The following is a 27,842-nucleotide window of genomic DNA, read 5'->3' on the forward strand; positions in this document are numbered from 1 at the left end:
GTGGTTGATCCAGGATTTGAACTTTGAGGTGTCTCAGTATTAAATCAAGTTTTTAAGATAGGAACAGAAAATGAAGCAGGCAAAAAATAAAAAATAAAAAATTCGGCTTATTCACTGAGGTATTTCATCGAATGGTTGGTGAGCTTGTTCTCCCAAATTGTATTGCACACATGTCAACAGATAGCAGCATATGGCGAAGGAATTTAATGATTGATATAGAGATAACTTGTCAAGTATTGTCGACACAACCTGTTAAGATATGTCTAGTATGTATTACATCAAACATTTAATAGGCATAAAAGAAACTCGTATCAAACATTTGAAGGATTCTCAGAAGACCTTTGCGTGTATATGTTTTAGACTTCTCATGGTGCTGGGACCACCTCGGTCCCTATTTCCATCCGCCTCTGCTTGTAGTCCAAGGTTTTGACTGGTGATGAAGAGCGAATATTGTATTGGATTTCTTCAGAATGTGTGCAGGAATCAACAGTTTCCTCCACATGATAATGACAATATTTAATCTTAATCAATTCAACACTCGGTACTAAAAATAAGAAAAGCCCATAGATTAAGCAGCTTAAACCAAACAACTTTACATAAACAGAAGTAAATTAAAACTGACAACCCAAACATCATTAAACCAATAAGGTAATAACTATTGTACAGAGAGTTGGGCACTTGCACAATGCCCCCATTTGATTGCAAGCAAAAACCTCTTTACTACAGCTTTCTTGTTTAAGCAAAGAAAACTGGAAAAAACAACCCATGCTTTAAGTACACCCCAAACGTTGTTAACCACACCCCCAAAATTTTCTGCTCTAAACAGAGAGAGACGCCATTGAACCATTCATTGTTTTTGGCACTTCATTCACTTGTTGAGTATCTTGATGTCCAGTACTTTTCAATCTCCTCTGCTGATCTTCCAGGGATTCTCCCAGCAATCAGAGACCACCTAAGAAGAAGAAAAGATAAGGGAAATTAGGTCATTTTATTATACAAGCGATATACTATACTACGTTCATCTAACTACGGAGATGAGGATTTGAATTGAGAGCCGAAGAGAAGCAGACTGCTCTCTAGCCAAGTTGATTAAGGGAAACTATGAAAAAATTAGACATAAAAAGTGGAAGAAGAAAATAATGGCTCACCTCTCACCAACCAGATTAAACATCCTAGTGATTAGAGTTTCCTCATCTTCTGAAAAGTCAAGCTTAGAGTCTTGACTACTTTCCTCTGCAAAAATTTGAGATATATAATTAAGGAGCCTATTTGTGAATTATTTGTTGAGAAAAAACTAAAAATTCCCAAACCAATAATCAAATATTAAGACAAAGTGGATGCATGTTTAATCACAACAACTAAATGATTATTAATTTCAAAGAGGGTTACCTGGGAAGAGAAAAATAGATCCAAAAACTAAACATACTATGTATTGGTAAACTTTATAGGCCCACCATAGCCTATCACACCATCACCAATATTGTTCTAACATAACCACCTATTATTAGTTGTTTTAATCACATAAAAGACCTCGATGATATTAGTGGTGAAAACTCTCATATATTAGGTATATACTATTTTGTTATATAACTGATGTAGAATCTTATTCTCCAACATATATAACATATAAAATTCAAAGAGAAAATAAGATGTAAAACCAAAAACACAGATTGCAAAGGATCACCCATCAAAGTATCAATAGCAAGTAGAAAATTGGACCACTAGTTGAAATATATGGTTTGGAAAAAATAAAAAACATGATATTATGAAAAGGGTACCTCTAGAATCCACAGAATTGTCGTCAGAAGAGGAGTGGGAGTGATCCAAGTCAGCCATTGGAGTTGAAAATATGAGAAAAGTTGGAGCCGCAGATTTCAACTAGGGTTTAAATATGGGTGCATATATATAGAAAAGAACAAGTAGTGCAGGAAACTGTGTTTGAAACTGAAGGCAGTCGTCGAATAAATAGGAGGAAGAATCCTCGAAAGATAATGTTGTGCATGACGACAACGGATAGGATAGGGGAAGAATGGGCGGTGAGATGAGAGAGAGGAAGACAAAGGAAGAATGGTAGTTGGATAAAGCGGGGATTTTCTTTAGTCCAACCTTTGATAGGTAGTTGCATACTTACCTGTTGGTTGGCATAGAATTTTTGATGATTTGGAAAGCTTGGAGTAATTGTACTCATACCTCTAAATCAAGTGTTGGGTCCAACTGTACATGTCCAACTTAATTAAAATGATTGAAATTTTTATGATCAAACCATTCAAGGTCACTTGATTTTAAGCATAGGTAGTCTTTAGATGTTGACTCTTCGGGTTTGGGAAATATAAAGGAGGAACTACGTTTGTTGTCACTATGATCATAGAGATGTTATATGTGCTCTTATATGTGGTGGAACTAGTTACGTTTTAACCAAGGTTGTACATGACCTTGACATGACTCAATCACATGAGTACGATGTTTCACCAAAAATTTATTTCATGGTTCGAGAAAGTTATTTTATTGAGATTTTATGCTATGCATGCATATGAGCCTAACATGCAATTTTGTACAAAGTTTGAGGAAAATCAATCATAATTATGACTAAAATTGTTAACGGACTGTCTTCCAAAAAATTGTTAACAGACTTCATCACACAAATTAAATGATTGTCCAAAAAAAAAAAAAAAAATGCCATTTTCTTAAATGATTGTCCAAAAAAATAAAACGAAAATGCCAAATGAGAAAACAAAAAATATGGTATAATACGACAGCATGTTCGATGACGGTCAATTAAAAATTGTATGTCTTAACCATCCCTCTCAGCTTCTTATCTTCTTTTATCCCCAGCCAAATCAATTGTTCAATGATTGTGTATAGGAGAACTCCAACAAATCTCACGCGCCATTTGGAATAGCTGTAAACACACAACAAATTGATTTATCTACTAAAAAATTAAATATAAACCCTAATTATTACAAATACTACTACAAGTCGCACATGCATCAATTACTAACAATAACTTAAGTGAATCCAATAGTATATTTACAGTTATCAACCTATCACGTACTCAAAGGTGACTTCAAAAAAATTACGTAGCGAACAACACTACATTTCTCTTTCTGTCAAACAATTCATACATAAGTCACTTTATTTCTTGCCTTCAACTCTTATAGAGGACATTTGTCGAACATTCTAAATCGCTATGCTCAAAGAATGCCTACATAACAGTTAAGTTATCATAAATAACAACATGGTTGGTAAAGGCAATAACTTGCACTCCATGTTATATTATGCAAATCCATCATTACATGCACGTATGGGTGACTAACGCTATAAAACATTTAATACTGTAGTAAGAATCATGTCACACTGCATTTTATTGAACGTGGTTAAGGTGGTGGTGTGCGACAGATATCGAACAAGAAAGTAATAAACTAATTGGACGGCCACAGTAGATCCCAATTTCATCTTTTCCTACCGTGCTCTGAAGTCGGCAGGCAATTATCCCTTGATGTATATTAAATAAGGGGATTTTCATTATCCAGGAATTAAAAAGTAGCTGTGTTATTTGACTATTTGAGACTCATAGTCAAACTAGCAAAGTAGTTCAGTCTATATATTATAGTGGGATGAAATATAAAACTCAATTGAAAAAATTGAAAATTAAGATATTGACGTATAATTACAAACTATGAGAGAATGAAAATATAATTAATTAGTATTTGACGGTCGAAATATGAATATATTAAATACATATAAACAATTGTAGCAAAATTTCCTTTTTATATTGAATGTAAATTGCTCTTTCCTTGTCGGTGACAATGACATGAGCAAGTCACATTAGTTAGTGTAAACGCTCGTGTGATAATACTTCTAAATGAACGTTTTTAATGAAAATAATTTCAAAACCAATCTTTTTCACTTCAAGTGCTTTTAAAACTAAAAATATTTTTCTTTAAAATAGCTTTCAATTTTATTGATATGTATAATCATGTAGTTTCCAATGAGCTCGGATGAGTGTTAATGTCTATTTATTGCTTTTCGATTAGTAATACTTTATTGTAATACTTAGATCTAGTCTACAAGAACCCTTTTGAGACCGAGTTCTTCCTAATAGGTACTTGTAATGTCATTTTATCGATGAATAAAATATCGTAATCTTCTTTAAAAGAAAAAATAATTTTCAGATATTTTAAGGAAATAATAAAAACACATTTATTTTTAACTTCTCACACACCTTTGTTAAATCTTGTCAGTTGATTGTTTGATTTGTCCAATTCGATGGTCAAATATTAAGAGGTGTGTGCAAAACTAAACAAGGTGTGTTAAAATCACCGCCCTTTATTTCGAAAGCCCTTTCAAACGAACTCAAAATGTGTTTACTCTTTCTTTTTGCGGTCGAGTTTGAATTCTTTTTTTTTTTTTTTTTTTTTAAGCCTAACAAACCAGGTTCCACAATTTGGACTTGGAGGTTTTAGGCAAAGAAACTGGAAAAGATAAAGACACAACCCATTGGGCTAAGTCAGATGAGCCCATGAGAAGTGGAATGACGTCCTCTCAAAATAGAGAAGCCATTTTCCAGAACACATGGAAGAAAGGCGCCCACTGGCCAGAAAGTAAAAATCAAGAGAGTTTGCTACTTGCAGAAATCAGGAATATATTATTCGAGATAAAGGGATTTGAATTATCCTTTGACATAACACAGACAGCAGCGGAACTATAACGAAAACAAAAGTATTGTATCAGACCTTTATAAGGTGCATGCAAGAGAACAAGTTTCAGCAACACTTAAATCTACATAGGCGATATAATACTCGCTATGCAGGTTGAGATACTGTAATCTACATAGGGTGAACGGCGCTGCTGCTATTCAAAAACCATGAATTTTGATGTGCTCCTTCTTAACAATGCCGGCCTGTTTAAATGAACACGCAAAGTTGGCAAGTTATATACATGAACCAATTTCAAATTCGTGGTTGTGGCGACATAATAGAAAACCAGACACAAAGCGTTACCTGCACAAGGAAGGAGGAAACATTCTTTCTCTGGTCCCCCTGAAGTTGTATGACCTGCAACCATGCAACAGTGACTTATAAAGCTTTGTTTTTAAGGACAAAGGTCCGAAGCTGAATAGTCGTCCAAATGTTGGCTGACGTCTAATAAACAAGAAGCTCGTACAACACGGAAAATATGAAATGTGCAAACATAATATTTGCAAGGTGTACAATCACCCTACACATGTAGCAATTCTACTTTCAACCCTTTTCAGCACATCACATTAGCAACAATCATCATGGTACGGAAACAATGCATCTTGATTTACTAAAGGACGGGAACAAACCTGGCCTAACTCAGGATCCTCAACGACAGTACCATTACAACAGAACTCTTTCTTGAGGTCCTTTAGTATCTTATTGTAGCTGTATTCCTTCTTCAATCCTTGTACAGTAGTCAGGCTTTTCCTCCCGTTGCGCTGCTGTACACGGACATGCACATACTCTTTTGTCCCTGCACCTGAGTTCTCAGCATTTGCATCAGCAAAGGGATCTGCCCGTACACACAATCCACAAAGACACAACAAAACATCAATAAGTCACCCTTTTCAAATTCCTTGCAAGTACCATCCTTCCTATAAATCATACCATGCATCTAAATGAAATTAGCTTAGAAGAAAACAACTTTACCAAAAGCAGATGGGACCTGGGTGTCGAATTCAGACATGAAACTTGACTGTTGGAGGTAGAAGATCAAGTAACCAGCAAAAGGGATTTTTCTTGAAAAGCAATATAAAATCTGCTCCACAAAAGGGTCAAAACCCGATCGGCTTAATATATGTGTATAAAATTATAAAATAAAAAAAAAAGCACAACTTGATAATTCCATCATATTATAGGCGAACCTCAACAATTACCAAAGTAAATATATACTCTCTTTTTTGTGAAACCAAATTACACAACTTTAATTAATCCAATTGACAAAAAAAAATCCAAAATCACCATTTTCATAAGAGAGCGGTTATTGTTACTCCGAAAAAATTACTCAGTACTCCAAACATATAAAAACATAAGAAGAAATGTGGAGTGCAGAGTGATTTTTTTATTTTTATTTTTTAGTGTCAATGACGCCACCTTTTTTTATAACACAAAGCTAGAATTTGATATTTTCATGATATTACGGGGACAAGGGGACAAGAAAGCCTCAACAATTACCAAAGTATCACATCTTTAATCAATACAAAAATCATGATGCAATTCCATAAACAACCCAGCTCAGGTAAATTACCAATAACCCAGATTTTAATTACAAAAACTAAATTAGAAACTACAATCCATTCCTCAAGCATGTCTCATGCAAATCAAATCAACCCAAAAAACTAGATCGAACTAAGCAATAAATCAAACATAACCTGAAAGATGGTAATTCCAATCAAACAGTAACAAGGTAAAAGAAAAAAAATTTACCTGATTTGCAGAGAGGGTGAATCCAAACAAGGGACAGAGGGAAGAGACAGAAAAAGGGATGAGGAAAAGGGAGAGCGGGTGGAGGGTTTATATAGGATAAGAAAGAGTCGTGCAAACCGCACAAAACTCGGGGTTTTACTTTATTCTTTGACGCCAAAACGCACCGCCAAGTTTCGTTTTATCGTTGGTGTACACTTGTTTTCTTTTTTTGATTTTGTGGGGGAAATTTACCTCCCTTAATAAAGATGATTTAAGGTTTCGATTTTCTGCCAAAATTACTAATTCTATTTCTCTTCAGAAAAGTTAACAAACTTAGTGTGTGTGTGTGTGTGTGTGTGTGTGTGTGTGTGTGTAGCTTCTAATTTTTAGTAACCAACAACAAGGTTGTTATTTTTTGACATCAAATTGAGTTCCTGCATACATTCCAAAAGCCTCTTGGTTAGGGTAAATTACGGAAACTCAATTTGAATTCATATTTCAGCAACTTATCCTTATCCTGAGAAAATTCATCTTAGTTAAGGTAAGTTGTACGGATATTGATGGAGTTTGATTGGTAGGAGAGAATTATGAATTCATATGTTAGCCCATTGATTTTTGGGTGGTTTAAATATAGGCTCTTGTAACTGTTATTGTCAAGACAAAAACTCACCTCATGTTATGTCGCATCCAGATCCGGGCCCCACAACATCTAGGGCTCGACTCCAATATAGCACGATATTGTCCGCTTTGGGCCCCGACCACGCCCTCACGGTTTTGTTTCTAGGAACTCACACGAGAACTTCCCAGTGGGTCATCCATCCTGGCCATGGGATTGCTCTCGTACAAACTCGCTTAACTTCGGAGCTCTGATGAACTTCGAAGCCAGTGAGCTCCCAAAAGGTCTCGTGCTAGGTAAAGATGGGAATATACATATAAGGCTTACAGGATCCACTCACCTGGGCGGCGCAGGATGTTACAATCCACCCCCCCATAGGGCCCCGACGTCCTCGTCGGCACACTTCCGGCCAGGGATTGGCTCTAATACCAAATTGTCACATCCCGGCCCGGGCCCCCACCACATCCCAGACTCGACTCCAACGTAGCACGATATTGTCCGCTTTGGGCCCCGACCACGCCCTCACGGTTTTGTTTCAGGGAACTCACACGAGAACTTCCTAATGGGTCACCCATCCTGGGATTGTTCTCGCACAAACTCGCTTAACTTCGGAGTTCCGATGAACTCCGAAGCCAGTGAGCTCCCAAAAGGCCTTGTGCTAGGTAAATATGGGAATATACATATAAAACTTACAGGATCCACTCCCCTGGACGATGTGGGAGGTTACATGTTAAACATCCAAATAAAACCCAAATTTCAAATAGTCTGCAATGTTGACAAATAAATGACATATCCTTATAAAATATTTACAATTTATGCAACAATGACCTAAATATGTCAATAAATATTATTAGTACTCACCTTCAATTATGCTAGCAATGAACAATGAGCTCCTGTTTTAAAACCACATATTACAAACTATTTACATTCTTTTGTTACAAGCTAATTTATCTGCATTTTTGTAGTACATACTAATTCACCAATCTACTTATTAATTTACTTATACAAATAATATATAATTACTTATAATATCCAAAGTATCATATACATTTTTTTTCTTTACAATATCATTCATGTGAGGTAGGTAAATTATTTTTACAGTATTTCTAATCTAAGTGGGTACTAACATATAGATAGGTAAATTATTTTCTACGAAAAGAAAAAAATACAACCATTACTTTGTATAATTTTTTTGACACAAATTATTTGTCCATGTTTCAACGTAAAACACCATAATATTTTTATTTATATTATATATTGCATGATAATAAGGTAAGTTAGTTCCACGATAAAATAATTGTTAGTAAAAAAATTTGAGATAAGAAAGCCTAATCAAATAATAGGTTAATTGACATTTAACTGCATTGAAAACAATAAAATGCGAACTTTATTATTAATTATAAGTCAAACCTAACCCATGTTATACTCTATGAGGGTATTTTAGGAACACGAGAATTATAAAAACTGACATACCAAGCTTGTTAAGGAAATTTGCTTTGTTGGACTCTAATAAATAGGTTTAAGTCTGAAAAAAATAAAGAAGATGGGTTTTAAGTTAGAGAAAATAAGTTTTAAGGGAGAAACTCTCATTTTCAGTTGATTTTGTAATGACTGGGCAAGTCAAGATGTAACGAATGCACATGTACACCAATTGCTTAAAAAGTGCGAAATAGAATTGGTAGATTTATTTTAGAAAATTCTATCACACTCCATATCGTTAAATGTTATGAGCATTTTATATTTCTTTTTTACATAAAAGAGGATAATTGGTGGCAAGTCACAATTATCCATCTTTTCCGTGCCCTGAGAGGCTATAGGGAATTTCACCCTACCTGTGATCATAATCAAACAAACTCACTAACTCAGATCATTAGATTACTTGAATAGCCTTGGATTATTGTTTTGTATTATGTTCCTGTGAATTCAGATAATCAAATACTCTTAACATTTAATGCTATGCATGGAAATGGAAGAAATTCATGTTTTGTTACGATTTAAGAAGCCGAACCCTTGGAAGTTTGTTATTATTATCTTGCATTCTATTTACGTGGAGTAAGTTTTAGATGAGTGTATTATAAGATCTAAGGAATTGATGTTAAAATATGAAGAAATGGAACACAAAATGTAGCATAGAGAGGATTAGGAAAGGCCTCTATGAGTATTACTTAAATTAAATATGTGATATGGTTGATGATGATTAGACTATTACTTAAATATTGATTAACGTGCTTATTTTATATTGATGTCATATCACATAATCAAATGTATTCTAAAAATTTAGCCTATCTAATATTACTCAAATTAAAGTACAGATACAAGCTCTTCTCATTTTTTTCACAGATGTTCGTAGAATAGCTTATAGTTGTAACATTTGATCTGAAATGGGAAAATGAACCTCATAGAAGCTCCCGTAAGACTGTCTGATCTTCATTATTGAGAGGGATTGTAATTTCAGATGAATGACAACGAAGTTCGAGATGGCTGGCAATATCAACTGAGCACGTATTGCCCCCTTCACTTCATGAAAAAGGTGAGCAAATTTGTAGCTTTGCTTTAGCTATGGACATAGAACAAGAATGCATGGTAGAAAGAGTGAAAGCAAGAAAGGAATAACAAATCATTGAAATCTCTAACGGAATTGAATGCTTATTAATTATGCTCCTCAATAGATTATCAGAACTGACTAGTTTACGATTGATTTTCAGCTATGGAATAATTACTATTCTTGTGCATATCGGTATCCACAGCGATAGACCGTCACTTTGAACAAATATCTGGAATCTCCATGATCCGCACCATGCCATTTTTTAGGCTGCAGTTGTCTATCCATCTCTCTTACTTTATTTGATCGACAATGCACGATTGCTACCATATAAATGATTTCAGGTTCGTAGAACCTCACTCCCCTGTATCACCGTACAATGACTGGTAAAGAATGGTTTTTAAGTTCAAAATTTCGGTACTAGTCATGTCCAAACCCAATTATTCCATCGTTCCATCGTTCTACATGTATGTTGAATCATTTAAAAAGAACAAATTTTGATCACGAGCATGATTCAGGAAGGATATGATGCCCCTAGTCCCCCACCACACACGTGCACACACACCACTTACATGCAGTGTTCTAAAAATTTCCGCCTAGACCCTGCCTAGGCATTAGGCGGCTAGTCACCGTCCGACTAATCCATAAGCGTTTGAAAATTAAAAAAGGGCACCTAAACCTGCCTAGCCTAGGTCACAACTTTCACTTAGATAGAAAATATATAACTTTCATTTTGTATTTTATTTTTTCAATAAGTACAAAAGACTTGTTAAATATAAGAATGAACACTCATTATATACTTGCTCCCCATGTATTTAATATGTTTATCTTTATAATCTATATGTCATTTTATTTTACAATTTCTGTATTCCAATATTATTATTTATTGTTTTAGTTATAATTAGACATTTGTTTAGATGTTATATAATAAATTTAATTAAAAATTTAAAAAACTGTCTACGCCCCCGCCTAGGCATAAGACCCTTGATCTACTCTCAACTAGCGCCTAATGTTTTTTAGAACCTTTGCTTATATGGTAGTAAAACTCCGTTTTCAAGTCCTTGGTCCATTTTCCGTTGCAATGGAAGAGAATGGGACATTTGACCTCGGTTATTAGGATATGCTGGTCCTAATCCTTACTCATTTCAAAAAAATATGCAGATCTGGTTTATGCGTCCGCCCTCATGCGTTCATGCTCTAATTTCTCTTCCTGTATGTAGATTTGAATATTGCCTTGCTTATTAAAGGGAAAAAAAAAATTCAACAAATATCAAGCAGTTGAAATATAACTTGAAGTGTATAATATGAGTCTGTCACCAACTTCGAAATCTAGGAAAACCTAGTAGAACATGTCTGTAACTCTCAGATGGGCGACTAGTAGGTAGAGGTGGCCAATTAATTTATTGGGTTGTTAAGGGGTACCGTTAAGATCTATTTAATTTGATATCACCATAATATAGAGGTGAGATTGATAATGGTCTCCGTCAGAGCCAAGTATAAGGCTTGAGTATAGCATAGGGAGAGTTTTAGTTCTTTAAGCTTAAAAATATTAGTTATTTGGGTTATTTTATGATTTTTTATTGTCCTAAACCACGTAACAAATGAAAGTCTGAATCTTAGAGTTGCTTTAGACCATCTCCAATGGGTGGGCTAAAAGCTAAATTTTTTAGCCCGAAAAATTTAGCTTTTAGCCCAGAAACAACTTTTTTGCTCCAATCGTTCTAGCCTAAAATTTTAGCTCGGGATTATTAAAGAATGAACTTATGCTTTTTTTTTTTGTTAAATTAATTTTTTTTAAAAATATATATATATGTAGACTATCGTAAATTAATTTTATGAACATTTTAATCTAAAAAAAATTAAATTCCGATAAATATTGGGTGGAGTCCACTCCAATTTCTAGGCTAAATTTTGGGGGGAATTTGGCATTGGTTTAGCATTTAGCATTTAGCATTTAGCCCAAAATTTCCCCTCGGGTTGGAGTGGGTTTGGGGGAAAAATTTTGAGGGGTAATTTGGCTTTTAGCCCACCATTGGAGTTGGTCTTAAGGAAAGTAATAGTTAATAAATATTAAAAAAAACTCATCACTTTAATAAATACTAAAATTTACTAGTAATAAATTAAAACTTTCATACTACATATGGTTCCTTATTTTAATCCTTTGAAAGTTTTGAGGGCTATAAGCTTAAAAAACAGATTATAAATTTCTTACTTCAAATTATTACTTTCAGGTTTACTATTGTATAACTTTGTGTAGGCAACAAAAAAATTGAGCATTTGATTTTGTAGTAATAATTTTAGCTTAGCCCACCCATCAAATAAGTTATGGCTTCGCCATTGATAATGATGATGATTGTGTAAAGTGGAATCAAACTAAGAGCTAGTTTGGTATTGTTGTGCCTTTTAATTAAACAAAAAAACTGATTCTGCTGTTATGTGAGAATAATAGCTGCAAAATAAAGTTGTTAAGTGTTTGATAAACGTTTTTTTGTAAAAGTGCTTATAACAAAAAAAAAAAAAAAAAAAAAAAAAATAGTGCTTGAGTGTTTAGTAAACATTTATACAAATTGTTATGAGTATGTTAAATGGCTAAAAATGATATTATATATTTTTTTTCTGAAACGAAAAGGATATTGTATTTGATGTGATATAATACTGAGATATTAACAGAGATTACTCATTTTCTTAATTTTGGGACCAAAATATGTTTTGCGGGATATGTACAGAACATGCACAACAATATAATAAAAATAAGATTTTTCTAACATTGAAAATGACCTAATTACCCTCGTATATAAATGAGTTATTTCCTGTAACAGCCCGTCCCGGAAATTTTAAAAACGTACGCGTGAAAAGACAGTTTTGCCCCTAGTGCGTTTTCTTTACGTTTTGTGTTTGTTTTTGGGTTCCTTGTTGGCATGTTTTGGGCCACACACCCTAACCTGCACCCACACCCTTTCCCTTGCCCTGTACCCCTATCCCGAGTTCCCTTTCCCTTCCCATTTTCCATACAACGTACAGACACACCCACACACCCATCAAACCTTCACAGATCGAAGAAACCAAAGCACATATTCAGGCTCGTGAGGCTTGTAGGAGTCCAACCATACCCATTTCAGGTAAGAATACCTTCGTTTTCACGTCGAACTCACGATGCCCGATTTTGGTACTGTTCATGCACACGTAATTTCTCACGTTTTTGGGAATTTCAAGCTTGTAGGAAGCTTGATGAGGTCCCTAGGAGGCTCGGGGTGGTTCGTTTGAAGGTTTTGGACGTCGGGATCACGAGTTTCGAGGTTGGCCGGAGTTGGGGTGATTTTCCAGGTGAGATTTCGTGGATTTTAGCACTTGAAAGTGGTATGATTGTGTTCCTCTCGTTGTAAGCTTCATTTTGGTACCAATTTTGTGAAATTTGGTTGAAAAACGAAGAAGATATCGTGATTTAAAATTTTCCCGATTTTCCAGAGCCGGCGACGGCGCTGGAGGCTCGCCGGAGAAGACGACGGAATATTCATGATGCCGTTGACGGAATCTGTTAGAGATAACGGAATATTCCCAACTGACGCCGTCAGCGTGCCAGGCACGTGCCTGCGTGTGGCCGGCGCGTAGGGGCCCGTGCGACGGTGAAAAATTATTTTTAAAATATGGGGATGATCCTGAGGTTGAGTAGATCACGTTGGTGTATTCATACACCCCATTTGAGCATTGTATGAGAAGTTTTTTCTAAAGGTTGGTTATGTGCTTTAAAATTAACGTTTTTGTAGTTGTTTCGCATATAGGTGATACCTATCCCGAGGACGAGCGTGGTCACTCGAGGCAGGGGGGTTACGACCCTTCCACTTACCAGTGAGTGGGCTTTTGGTTTTCCGTATATACCTATATACTTATATTTTCCCAGAAATTGATTGAAACGTTTATTTGTTATATGCCATGCATTATATTACCATTGTTTATACATAGTTAGTTGCATTCATACATATGCATATTGGGTGCTGCAGACGCACAGGTAAGTGCTAGGTAAGTGTTATTCATGTTTACATTCAGTAGTGGTTTGAGATGCTTAGAGAGCTCATAACCTGCACCCCCGGTGTTAGTGCTCCCGCTCAGAGTAGGGTACAGTCCTTCACGTGATGTTCACCTCCCGCACCACACGCTCAGCTTGGATCCAAGTTAGGTGCATAGTCTTGTCGTACAGACCACTTTAGGTGGTTCCGACTCGTAGGTGACCCGCGATCATTCGCCCAGCCTTCACGTGATCGTAGCACTCGAGCGTATATATATGTTACACCCAGGCCTGTCGTACAGACCACATTAGGTGGTTCCGACTCGTGTGCAGGTTTAGTTACTGAGATTGAGATTTGAGCTCTAGATTCAACCATACAGGTCACGTTAGGTGACTCCGGCTGCCAGACTATATGTTATTGATGTGTTTATACCTGAGCACTTGCATTTCATTTTGAGATTTTGGCATGGCATATTCTTGAGCGTGATTGGTATATATATATATATATAGATATATATGTATATCTATTTTTCTGGGAAGTATACAGGTTTTACGGCGAGGGATTAGAACTTATTTGTTAAATGGTTTTCGAAAAGCTTGTTTTTGCCCACTCACGCTTTTGTTTTGCGCCCCTCCAGGTTCTAGTTGACTAGCAGGTTTGGTGGTTTCCCAGAGGACTTTCTCGGCATTTCTGACAGACGATCACCAGCGTAGGGCCACCTTCGGGTGTTCTGTTGTTGCGTCTTTTTCTTTTGGACTGCTCTAGGCTTATTGCTCTGAACTTAGCGTCACACTTACGCTTTCATTTGTTATTACCTTATGTAAAACCAGTTTTATTTATTCGTATCAATATTTCCATTATTATTTTATTAGCTTCCGCACTGTGCACATGGTTACGTCACTTTCACGTGACGGCCAGCACGCCCTGATCTAGGTCGGGGTGTGTCATTTCCTCCTACTCAATCACCATTTGCACCTTTCTCCGAAAACCTCTTTCGTCCAATCCCCAGCTTGAAGAACCCTAACCCTCAAACGTTGTTTCAATCTCCGATTTTGCAACCGGTTCACCTGCAAAAATAGAGTGTGCAAGTATTTCAAAAGGCTGAGAGTGGTAGGGGTGGGGCCCACGAGGTTGTAGCTGCCCATCTCGAGGATTTGCAGCGAGCTCACCGACCCCAGCTCCGGCGGAATTCCGCCGTCGTAAGAAGTTAATCCCATGAGGGCCGCGACATCAGCAACAACTCCTCCGGGGAACAAGATGTGCAAAACCTTTACTTTCTCTAGGAAAGGCAGATTCAATGGCGGCGAAGTGTACCGAGCCGAATGATCTGTCCTTGGTGGAGACAATTAGGCCATCCTGGTGGCTTGTGGTGCGGTCCTGCAACCAGCCACCATGGCAGCAACCGAGTCCGATTCCGGCCTTCATCCAAAGCCAGTTACCCGTCAACCTTTCTATCCTTTCTCTTATCGTCAACCTTGGACGGCTTGTCAGCAAAATCAAGTCCATTGGTCCCATTTTTTTATTAATTAATTAGATTCAAATTTATATAAAGAATCAAAGATTCATTCATTTGAATTTCGTACCAAATTTGATTGGGTTAAAATATTTCAAGGATTTGGAAATTGCAATTTAAATGAACATGAAAGAACCCAACTAAATTAAAGGAAATTGTTTCACGAACTCATTCACTTTCTTTGTATTAAGCTCGCCCACGTTGAGGTAGTACACTGTATGTACAAGACATGCACATGATAAGCTTACAGATCTGAGCTCAACCTAAAAACCCAGAGTTGACAGCTCTTTCTCGAAATTAGAAAAATGACGCAATGAACTGTGAGTTGTTTCAATTTATATGTGGGTATTTTCGTTATTTTACTTTTGTGCATGGACAGTTTGTCTATTTTGATCCCAAGAACAAGAAAATGAGTCACTTATGTCAATTTCCCTATCATAATTGTTAAAGAGAATAATGTATGGGTAATAATTGTAATTTTGCAAAATATGTGGAGGTATACTTGTTATTTGAAAATTTCGTTAAATGGACAATGATTATTATGCTTTGAAAAAACAAAAACACAAAAGCATGGTAGACCATGATTCTGCTTTTCTATGATTTTCTACTGCCACTTTTTTTTTAAATATTTTATTTTTGTTTTACCAAACACATTTGACGTTCCAGATTTCTTAATAAGCTGTTTTTTTTTAAAAAAAAATTTTTAAGCACCACAATCTCAAACCAGCCCTAAATGGGTCTTAATTGTACCCATGTACAATTTAATGCGTGGATTTAACAACTCTACTTGTAGGATTGCACCTCTTAGACGTCACTATTCTAAAAATTCCTACCTGGGCGCTAGGCAGTTAATCATTGTCCCGATTAATCTCTAGGCATATGAAAATTAAGAAAGAGCGCCTAGACCTCTTAGGCACCCGCCCAAACCACCTAGTCCCATCTAGGCACCTGCCTAACTCGCGACTCGAATGGCCATAAAATAGATAACTTTTCTTTTGCATTTTATTTTTTCGCTAAATTGTAGAAGACTTGCTGAATACTTAGATTAACACACATTATATGCTTGTTCCTCATGTTTTCATTGTGTTTTAATACTTTATAATCTATGTCATTCGATTTTGCAATTGATGTATCTCCAATGCAATTATGTATGTCTTAAGTATAAACAGACACTTATTTATACGATATATAGGAAATTTACTTAAATCTGTCTATACCCCCGCCTAAATTCCGCCTAACCATCTAGGTGTTAGGCCCATATCCGCCGCCCGACTAACGCTTAACGTCTAATAATTAGAACCTTAAGTCAAATACATAAAAACATTGTCCCGTTTCCAGTTCATTCTAAGAATTTGTACCTTGGCTGGAGGTAGCAGAACTTTGTTTAATTATTTCAGTTTTCCTCAATTAAAATTATATTTATGTATATGTGTTTTTTGGGCCATGATCACCACTCGTCAGCCTCTGTGAGACCGTGTCCAAACTCCCGTACAACTAGAGACGTTAATAAGCTTGAAAACATTGGTAGCATAAGCACGACCACGACACTGTGACCATGAGAATATGTAATATTGCTAGGTCAGATTCATGACTATATCTTTGCATGTAGCATTATCTTATATGGCAATATATCCTACCAGTTTCGACTTTTACTCGCTCATCAAAGTAATTTTCGCACTTTTTTTTTTTTTCAATTTTTTTCTTATTTAGTCGACCAATTTCATGATTAGAAATAAAGAAGAATTGTAAAAGGAAAAAAAAATATCAAAATAAGTGACGGCATACAAAACGGAAAATTGAGAGTGTGAAAGCAACTACCCGTAATCTTCTCAATAAAGTACTTGTACTTTAATTATTAACAAAATTGTTACTCTATAGAAGCATAGATTGTGACTGTTGGAGAGTTGGCTTTGACCAAAGTTGGAGTTAAACTTGTCTGCGGTCAGACCAATTGGCAGATAATCATATCCTTGTCAAATTAAACTCGTTTTCAGCTCGATGGAGGGAAGAGGATTCGGTCCGGATCTCTCCCATCAAAAGTCTAGAATCAAGTGATCCGGATCGTTAAAAATTAATTCAACGGCTACAATTATTATAACTTTTAGATAAGTCTTCTATTTGTAGTCGTTGTGTCAAATTTCAACGGTCTGGATCACTTGATCCTAGACCTTTGATGGGAGAGATCCAAGCCGGATCCTCTTCCTTGATCGAGGGGGTAGGTTAAAGACACCGAATATATAGACGATCATATGTTGTCAAAGTCTAAAACAGATCGATGCCAATGATTAGATCATATTCTATTATTATGTAATATTGTAACATATTAGTTAGCCACCCAGAGTATTAATAATTAGTTAGTGATTTGAAGAGTCATGGCCAATCTTTATTTAAAATATACGTGTGCGTAACATTAGTTCAGAGGATGTTTTATACACACACACACGTATATATAATGATCAAAACCGCATCTTTGTTTGTGATTGTCATCAAACTTCATTTGCGTCATGGGAAATTATATAGTGTCTAATGCAAGTTGTACCATCGAATAACGCGTGGTTCCTTATGTGAATGCCCTAAGATCATATGCATGAAAGAGCTAGCTAGCACAAATATAACCTATATCTATATATTTAGTGTTTAATTTGATTCTAATAGTGCTGTGCAAGCAATCGATTTTTCCAATTAAGATGTGGGAGATTTTTAATGCTTTGAATTGGTCTCTGTTTTTTTCCCTGACCGAAGGTATCAATTCTGGTTGATTATGCTTAATTATTCTATAAAGGGAAATGACTTACGCAAACTCATTTTCTCCTTTTACACAATTATATTCTTTTAGCCTTCAATGCAAAAGTCTGAAATAAATAAGAGTGTCCAAGTGAAAAAAAAAAAAATAAGTTTATGAAAATCATTTCCCGTTTATAAATTTTGAGAGGGAAGGGATGCTGTCAAAATCCTCAACCTCCATTTAAGAAACATAAGCAAAGCTTCATTTGCTAGTATCTCTTAACGAAAACTGCTTAATTGACGTCCTCAATGCTAAGACTTATTGTAATTACAAGCTGACATATACCAAACTGACTTATTAAAAATATGAAAAATTGTGATTGGTAAAGAGGAATTGCTCCTTGCATATAAAGAGCCAAGTGTTTTCTTTCTTTAACTGTAATTTTCTGTTGCCTTCAACTGACTGTGCGAGAGAAGTTGTTCGCATCTATTTGGATGGTGAAGATGAAAGCTACAAACATATAGATGGTGCAATTGAGATATTTTAGGGTACTGATACTATCCACACACCCATTTTTACTTCTCACATACATTTCTCAAGTTTTGGTTGTCGGATCGAATGAATTGAAGAAGACCAATGACAAAAAATTAACAGAAATGTGGGGAGGTAAGAATCAGCATGTGAATAGCACTATCCTTGGGTATCATGAAGGCTGAAAGTAGGTTTGGAAATAATAAGAATACGGAAAGGCGGCATTTGCAGAGAAATTAGGGTTTCTGTCGAGCTTTATTCTTCTATTTCTTTTATGTATTACTTGTTTAACGTGTTAATTGTTTCTTTCCATCATTTATCAACTCGTTTTTCAGTTCTTTTTTGTTTTTTATGAAGACGTTGTCAACTCGATTGTTTGGTGAAGCCTTGAAGGCCTTAATTAACGTTTAAGATAATATAATGTTCATAAGATAACTTTACGATGGTAAGTTCAAAGGCCTAAACATAACTATAAAACAAGGCATGTCTGGTTTCAATTCAATCCATCTCTAAAGACAATGGCTTTTCAAAAGCTCATCTCAATCTTGCTTCTTCAAGTTCTAATTACCTTGTTGGCTTTAGACTCAAGCAAAGCGCAGAAATTGAAAGTCGGGTTCTACTAAAAAAACATGCCCCGATTTAGAGGCTATTGTGGCAGGGACTACTCATCAATACATATATAGGCCACCAACTCTTGCTGCTCCTATTCTAAGGATGCATTTTCATGATTGTTTTGTTAGGGTAAGTGATATGTCCTTTGGTTGTGTTACTTGTCTCCTAAGTAATCCATTAAGTCCTGCTAATTACACAACAATTTCTGTTAAAACTGTCCTTTGAATTATTTTTTTGTTGGCACAACAATTGCTAGTTACCGAATTTTGCAAAGTAACTCATTCCTTTAAATTTTAATTTTCAGGGATGTGATGGTTCTGTGATATTGAATTCCACATCAAACAGTCAAGCTGAGAAAGAAGCAATCCCCAACCAGAGCTTAAGAGGGTTCCATGTCATAGATGCAGTAAAATATATCTGCAGTAAAAGAGAAGTGTCCTGGTGTTGTTTCTTGTGCTGATATCTTGGCCTTGGTAGCTCGTGATGCAGTTAGAATGGTACAAATTAAACTCATTCCAAATAAATCAATATTTATTAAATATATTATTAGATTAAGAATAGATGTTTCTTTAAATTAAAAAAGGGACATCGTGTGTAAGGGGATTGCAGTTCAACTGGTTAGGGATATTTTCCTGTACTGAGATCTTCGATTCCCCATCCCTCACTATCGTTTGTACAAAAAAACAAACGTCAATTTCATATATCTGACTTAAAATGAATGAATATATTTTTTCCAGGTTCATGGCTTATTTTGGGAGGTTCCGACTAGAGATGGAAGAGTGTCATTCCCTCAGAGGCCAATAGAGGCTTACGTTCTCCTTTTGTTGACATAACTCAACTCAAAGCAGCATTTGCTGCCAAGGGTTTAAGTGCTAAAGACCTAGCGGCTCTGTCAGGTGAATATTATTAAGTTAACATATGCATACAAGTTTTATTTCTCTATTTGTTTTTGCTTCATGAAACCCTAATCAACATGATCTGATCTCTCTTTTCGTCATTGTTCTTAGGAGGACACACAATCGGCACATCTCACTGCCCACCCTACACAAATCGTTTGTATAATTTCACCAGAAAAGGTGACACAGACCCAAAATTGGACAAAAATTACATAGCTCAGCTGAAGACAAAATGCAAGCCAGGGGACATAACTAGCCTGGTTGAGATGGATCCTGAAGCTTTAAAACCTTTGATGAAGATTACTACAATCTTGTAGCTAAAAGAAGAGGACTATTCCAGTCTGACTCGGCTCTTCTTGATGACAGTGAGACAAAAGCCTATGTGACAAAGCAAGCCACCACTCATGGATCCACCTTTCTAAACGATTTTGGTGTCTCAATGGTGAATATGGGTAATATTGGAGTCCTTACAGGTAACAACGGTGAAATAAGGAAGCATTGTGCTTTTGTCAACTGAAGGCAATCAACTATCTATACATCGGGAAATGATTTTCATGTACTTTTATTTATTTATTTTTTTTATTTATCTGTATTCTCTTTTGATTTCTGCAATACGAAGGCTAGAATAAGAAAAAGTGTGTAAGAACTAAGAAAAGACAAATATGGTTTGCGAAAATCACTTCCTGTATACATTTTGATTCAGTTGGCGATTTGAATTTGCAATTGTAAGTATGAATATTGTTTGCATAATTAGTAATGCATGCATGTGTTGCGTGTTCCAAAAGGGTTAGCCAAAATTGGTTACCACGTCGTGATGATTTTGGACTGCCATGGTGTGGGAGCCTTTCAACAGCATATTCTGTAAATGTTTTATTATTTTCCGACAATTAAATTATTTAGGTCATTTGATTTTTATAATATTATTTGTGTTTCCAATCAATAAGGCTTGAACATTATTTGATTGAGACATAACGGTGGTTTGTATGCAACAAAGTGTCGGACACAATTGATGACTAACTTTCATCGACGTGCTCTGGTTGTGTTGATTATTATATCATATGGCCCACCAATTAGACATGGGATAAATATCACAACTCTAACATTTACATATTGATAAAATTATAATAAAATTCACCAACATTTGAGAAGAACATGGATTGCACTTCAAAAATTGAAAAGAGAATGAAACTTGCTGTAATTTGGCTCTGCTATATAAATATGCAGTTCAGTCATGAATCGTGATGAAGGCAGTAGTAAACTCTCATCTCCGTTGCCATCTACAAGAGAAGATTTGCATATGTATTATCACCAGTAATGTATCACCATTTTGTATGTATTCATTTATTTGTGTATTTCTATATAAAGCTACTTAGTGACACATGAGAATATCTCCACCTAGATTATAGAAAGAATTAACAAGTTAGAGCAATTTTTCCTTCAAAGATACATAATAACCAACCTCTTGTATGCTTGAAAGTAATAATTGGAGCAAGTATTCTCCCTTAAAAAATACATAATATTGTTGTGGGCGTATTTTAGTGAGGGAATAAGGATAAGTTGTGGCACATGAGAAAGAGAGAAAAGAGAGTTGGAGAATCTCTATAGAGTAGTTTCTCATCACTTTGTGCCTTTATTTATAATAAACATAGCGGGATTCTTTGCCCTAAAAGGAATACAAAGTCTAATAGGAAAGATCTAGAACATAATCCGAAATACAATCTGCTAAGATTTACACAATCACAATTCTAGTTAAAAAAAACTGCAACAAATAGATTAACTTATAACCAACCTTATATATGCTTAAAAGTTCCATTACATAGTAGATGACAGGCTAACAAAGATTTATTATCTGGCATCCTCATTTTTAGTACTACTTTTTTTTTTTTTAACTTTAATTTTCATTATGGAAACCCTAAAGCAGATTCTCTTAAATTGTTTTTCAATGAACTGTCAAAAGCCCTAGAGGCACATCTTTCCATGATGCGAATAAAGAGTTAGAGAAATACTAGACTTTACTAATTTGCCTTGTTACTCCGATATATTAATTCTTAGTCCCGATTCCCGAAGCTTCATAGAGATATTGACAGGGATTAAAGAAGTGATTTCAGCAATTGCCTGCACCGGCGAACATATATAGCTGAGGAGGCCTTAGGTTCATCAGCTCGACTTGATCGATTGATTTGTTCTTTACCATATTGTCATTCATTGCTTAATATATATATATATATATATATATAGACACATATATATATATATATATATTTTTTACTTTCTTTAACAAGGGAAGCAACGCAGGTGGCAGCAGATAGACAATTATTGTTAATAAAATTGGATAGGTTAGAAGAATGATAAGAATTAAATTGCCAGTATAGGAGCAGGTGAATATACTGCTTAATTTATATGCAAACGTAAGATCAATATCCACCAAATCCACGTTACATGTTTACACATGTAAAGCCGCCAACATTGACTATTAAAATTGGTGCGTACCAATTTAATTAATCCAGTCTCACATTTATTTGAATATGACGGTAACATTGTTAAATGATGTTACTAATTTTCATGTCATATATAATATGAAGTTGAGAAAATTAAAAATGTATGAACTTAAAGTATAAATCTTTAATAATAAATAGATACACGTGTAACAATATAAGTAGAATGGTAACTTCATGTGGTGATGTGTGATAATTAGACCAAGAAATTGATACTCATTCGTCAGGCACATGTACTTAATCATCAATTACCATGAAAAGGACATGAAAATTGGTGGCAATGAGACCATAAATATGTGTCATAACACACGCTAGCTTCAAATATAATCCATCACCAAAGTACAAAACATTCCTGATATGGGATTTAATTCATTTGTCTTATGGGGAACAACCCTAACTGCTCGTCCTAGTTATAATATGAAAGAAATGATATAGCATCGCTTCCAAGCACATGTTAGTTGGATAGCTGGAATATTTTCGTCACCTTGCATTTTCTTATCTTGCAGTTGCAGAGGTCCACAAAGTTGAAGTTGAGGCCTTGGGGGAGGCCTATAAATTTCAAACCACAGTTTTGTAATTGCAAATACTTTCAAATCAAGTTTCTTTCCTCCAAATTAATACAAGTTGAAGCTCAGTTCCAACGAAAAATGGGGTCGACTCGATTTTCTGGGATTTTCGTTTCATGTCTTCTGGTGATCATAGGCCTCAGTGAGGCTCAGTTGCAACTGGGTTTCTATGCCAAGAACTGCCCGAAAGCAGAGAAGATTGTGAACGACTACGTCGAGGAGCACATCCACAACGCACCCTCACTTGCTGCTGCTCTCATAAGGTTGCACTTCCATGATTGCTTTGTCAGGGTATGTATCCATCTTCTTCTCTTTACAGACCAACATTCTCTGCAAGTCATTAGGGTTAGAATTGTAATTTGGAACTAATGAATGATTTTTGCTTATTAGGGTTGTGATGCATCTGTTCTTCTGAACTCGACTTCAAGTAACCAAGCTGAAAAAGATGCTCCCCCAAATCTAACCCTCAGAGGGTTTGACTTCATCGACAGAATAAAAAGCCGACTTGAAGCTCAATGCCCTGGAATAGTTTCATGCGCAGATGTTATTGCTTTGGCAGCAAGAGATTCTATTGTTGCAACAGTAAGATCTCCAACCAACCATCAAAGTTTAAAAACCAAAATAATCAAACGTCCCAATTATTTATTGGATTTCAACTTTGTTTATTTATTTTTTTTTTTCTGGGCATGGTGTGTAGGGAGGTCCAACTTGGAAGGTTCCAACAGGTAGAAGAGATGGGGTGATCGCAAGGAGGGCAGAAGCCTTAGCCAATATTCCACCCCCAACTTCCAACTTCAGCAATCTCCAAAGAATTTTTGCCAACGTGGGTCTTGATTTGAAGGACTTGGTCTTGCTATCTGGTAAAGCTAATTGATCTTAAACATAATAGTAAATATGCAAATAAAGGAAACGAATCTTCTTGCCAGATTAGAATCTCACAATGTATACATGGTAATGTTCTCTTATTAGACCTATGTTGATTATGAATCAAAATTACAAATTATAAACGGTTAATTTAATCAAAATGTTAATTTACAATCTGACAACGTATACTACAAAAACAACATACAATGACTATTAACATGCACAAATAAAATAGATAAAAACATATGTGATACATTTGGCAAGGAAATAATAAAATAGTGCCAGTAATTCTACCATATTAAAGCTAATATCTAATCACGCCACATGGGTTAATATGCTTTTTTTCTTCTCAGGTGCTCACACAATTGGGGTCTCTCATTGCTCATCATTTTCAAACCGCCTTTACAATTTCACCGGAGTGGGTGACCAGGACCCCGCTTTGAACACCCAATACGCAGCGAATCTCAAGGCCAACAAGTGCAAAACTCCAACTGATAACACCACAATTGTTGAGATGGACCCTGGAAGCTTTAGGACTTTTGACCTAAGCTACTACACACTTTTGCTCAAAAGGCGAGGGCTCTTCCAATCCGATGCTGCTTTGACAACCAGCTCAACAACTTATAATCATATCAACCAGCTGCTCAAAGGTTCACTGCAGAACTTCTACGATAAGTTTGGAAAGTCTATGGAGAAAATGGGTCGGGCTAACGTTAAGACTGGATCGGCTGGCGAGATTAGGAAGCAATGTTCAGTTGTGAATAGCTAGAAAATGATAATCTTTGGTTAATTTTCGGTCTCTTTTTTTTTTTTTTTTTTTTTTTTTTTTTGGGTGTGATAAAATTGATAATGATTGTAAACTGCATGCAATGATAATCTTTGGTTAATTTTCGGTCTCTTTTTTTTTTTTTTTTTTGTTTGGGTGTGATAAAATTGATAATGATTGTAAACTGCATGTTATGCTTTTTGATATTATATTGTTTTGTATGAATAAAATTGAGGTCCATTTGGAGTGTTGCTTTCTCATAGTCAACTTTGTCTTCGTGTAATATTAAATCATTAGAGGAGGGATATTCGGGAGAAAAAACTGTTCGGAAAATGTAAAGAAAATAGTTTAGAGAATTGCTTTAATTAGGGATTTGATATTATTTGATTTAGAGAGGTGTATTCAATCAAGAATTTGAGAGACTTTAATGGAATTATAAATTCATGATTTTTATGAAGTTTAATTGATTTATAGAGATTCTATATAATATTTTGATTCAATTCCTCCGAAATCTCATGGGGAGAGGTAAGATTTGTGGATACTTAAAATACACTATGAAATATCTTTCATTCCTTCTAATTCCTCAACTTTTTCAAATTCTTTAAAATCAATTTCTAATTGAATACACCTGAAATGTTATAAACTTCTTTAAAATCCTAATTGAATACACCCGGATTTATAAGAATTTTAATAAACTATCTTAAAATCCTGATTGAATACCCCTAAATTCATTAAAAGAATTAAAATCCCTCAAAATCTCAATCGAATACATCCCCTTAGGAATTTGATTTGATTTGGTTTGGTTTAGGTTTCTCTATCTTGATCTCTCCGTGAGTGAGAGAGATTCTCTCTGAGAGTGAGAATTTTTTTCTCTCCATGAGTGAGAACAGCAACAAAGCTAGATCTTATTTAGACGCCGGCATTAATTTCGATTAAGGTCTATGCCAGCCCTTACTTCATCATCTCTGCTTCCTCTTTCTTTTTCTTTTTCTTTTTTGTTGATTTTCCTTGATTTCCTTCATTTTTTCCTTAGCCTTTCCACTCCAACTATCATTGGTCTTCCTGTCCTAGATCTATTCATCCACCCATCCATCTACATGTTCTTCATCTGGCTTCCACCGACCCCATCTCCGCTTCGATCTGCAATCTCTATTGACTGCGAACTGTTGCGGTCCTTAACTGGGAATGTGCGTAGAGTTTCGGTGTTCACACCGGCTCGGGTGGCCACACCACCTTCTTCTCTTTGTCTGGCTTTTCTGGCAGTGTTGTTTATGGTAATCCCACTGGCTTCTTTAGTTCGATGAAATATTACTGCCGAAAGACGAAGTTCATTAACTTTCCATATATAAGGTGCTGGTTCTGGTAATAGTTGGTGGTGGAGTTCGTAATCGTTATGGGGTGTCCTAGTGGCACTTTCGGCAGTAGCTTGGAAGGAAGCAGATAGGGTTTGCTTGCCTGTTTTCTTTATTTTGGGCTTTTGGTTACCCTAGAGGTCCATTCTTTTGATTGCGAGAATATTGTATTGGGCCTCTATTTTGTAATTATGTTGTGCTTTGCTAATAAAGTAACCATTGACCAAAAAACAAATATATATATATATATTGTCTTATGGACAAAGGATTATTTTGATTTATCTCCTCGTATTGTTCCTTTGTAATCTTATAATTACCTCATTTGACCAACTCAAATGGTTGGAGTTAATACATAAATTTTTAACCTAAAAATTTAGGTTATAACTCAGAAACAGCTTTTCTCCGCTAATAGTTTTGGTTTAAAATTTTAGCCCCAAAATTTATTTCCTCATATTGTTCCTTTATATATATATATATATATATATATATATATATATATATATATATATATAATTTCTTGTAGTTTCTATTCTGTAATTTTTTTTTCAAGGATCTAAATCATTTAAATTTTAATTCATCATTTATAGATTATTCTTGAATAACGAATTTTGTACAAATGATTTATGAATAATGTTATTTGAAGCAAATACTTCTCATAATTATCGCCAATCAATTCTAAACCCAAAACAACCTGTCAACTGTCAATCAACCTTACAAATCTAAACCCTATACATACAACATCATGTCATCAACTACAGAATTCAAAATTACCGCCAATCAACTGAGAGAAGCAACTGCTTCTTATAATTAGAGCAGTTCCACTGGAGGTGGAATAGCCCAGCACCCAGTCAAAAAATCAGGTTGGCACCTTGTCAATTCACTTCAGCCTGTGTGTTTGCCCGGCACCCAGCCCAAGTTGGTGTCCAGACCATCCCATTTTTGACAAACCTTGGGACCGAGCCATTTGTGTTGTTGCGCGTGGCACGTGGGCGTGAGTAGCAGACAACAAAATCAGAGGTGGGGCCTAGCGGCGCAGGCGCACTAACATCTCCCTCGGGTGGGCGACGTGGCCCAATTTCTGCCGTTGGATTTCCAACGGCTAGTTATTCTAGACTGTTGGATTTCCAACAGTAAAAAAAATTTGAATTTCACTTTTTAACTGGACCGTTTGATCACATATCAACTGTCCACATTTTTTCCCCAAAAAAAAATTTTAAGTCAGAAATTAAAAATAAAATATTTTAATAAAATTGATCAGCCTATTTTTTGTTTTAGGGGTGGAGATGCTTTGGCATATTACTATTCATTGAGGTCTATTATTATTCACTTGAGTGGATAAATGCGCTAGGTGCTGGCGCAAAGTCTTTAGGGTGGAATTGCTCTTATCTCCACCACTCGGGGACCAACTAGAACACAATTTCAATGCCGGTCAAAGCAAAGCTCGAATCAAAACCAAAATATTGGTTCTGCACACTTTCAATTGAATGGGTGATGATTCAGTTTCGGAATGGGTAGCGGACACAGAAGCTAAGTCAGACCCCTCAACCGAACGTAGGCATTTGGACAACGCATGAGAGTCCTAGGAGCAAGGGCATAGGAGGAAGAAAACAAGAGTGGAGAACCATGCTACCATGAGACTCCTCAATCAAACAAACATAATTCACCCCTTTTTTTTCCTTCATCATCCATGCTACCATGTGTATACAGATAGAAAATGCATATCAATCATGATTTGGTTGCTAAAACATACAAATCAAGAATGTTGTCAAGAACCAACTAGCTATTTAATCTAATAATATTTCCTCTTCTCGATAAATTTTAAAGAAGCGTCAAGTTTAAATTCTCAACCCCTGCTAGTGAAATAAAATTAATATTATACTAGCATTATTCCACCAAATAAAAAAAAATGAAAACTAATGAAAAAAACTTGAAAAC

At 35.6% G+C, this 27,842-nt stretch overlaps 3 protein-coding genes and 1 pseudogene across 3 annotated transcripts; 2 read left to right on the forward strand and 2 right to left on the reverse strand.

Moving 5' to 3' along the window:
• Positions 1-545: 545 nt before the first annotated feature.
• LOC137708364 (transcription factor CPC-like) lies at positions 546-1,940 on the reverse strand. Its single transcript, XM_068447421.1, has 3 exons — positions 1,779-1,940; positions 1,149-1,233; positions 546-952 (listed from the first exon to the last, which is right to left on the reverse strand). Exons 1-3 carry the CDS (start codon positions 1,834-1,836, stop codon positions 865-867), a joined length of 231 nt encoding a protein of 76 aa, XP_068303522.1. The 5' UTR covers positions 1,837-1,940; the 3' UTR covers positions 546-864.
• Positions 1,941-4,629: 2,689 nt separating this feature from the next.
• On the reverse strand, positions 4,630-6,487 carry LOC137709377 (protein translation factor SUI1 homolog). The gene is made up of 5 exons (XM_068448471.1): positions 6,447-6,487; positions 5,670-5,778; positions 5,327-5,532; positions 5,001-5,054; positions 4,630-4,900 (listed from the first exon to the last, which is right to left on the reverse strand). The coding sequence occupies exons 2-5, from the start codon at positions 5,704-5,706 to the stop codon at positions 4,856-4,858; spliced, it is 342 nt and encodes a 113-aa protein (XP_068304572.1). The 5' UTR covers positions 5,707-5,778; positions 6,447-6,487; the 3' UTR covers positions 4,630-4,855.
• Positions 6,488-18,874: 12,387 nt separating this feature from the next.
• Positions 18,875-20,381, forward strand: LOC137749310 (peroxidase 27-like; annotated as a pseudogene).
• Positions 20,382-22,967: 2,586 nt separating this feature from the next.
• On the forward strand, positions 22,968-24,612 carry LOC137709396 (peroxidase 3-like). The gene is made up of 4 exons (XM_068448489.1): positions 22,968-23,216; positions 23,316-23,507; positions 23,623-23,785; positions 24,143-24,612. Exons 1-4 carry the CDS (start codon positions 23,007-23,009, stop codon positions 24,556-24,558), a joined length of 981 nt encoding a protein of 326 aa, XP_068304590.1. The 5' UTR covers positions 22,968-23,006; the 3' UTR covers positions 24,559-24,612.
• Positions 24,613-27,842: the final 3,230 nt, after the last annotated feature.

Source organism: Pyrus communis, chromosome 11, assembly GCF_963583255.1.
Source record: "Pyrus communis chromosome 11, drPyrComm1.1, whole genome shotgun sequence".
NCBI classification, from domain to species: domain Eukaryota; kingdom Viridiplantae; phylum Streptophyta; class Magnoliopsida; order Rosales; family Rosaceae; genus Pyrus; species Pyrus communis.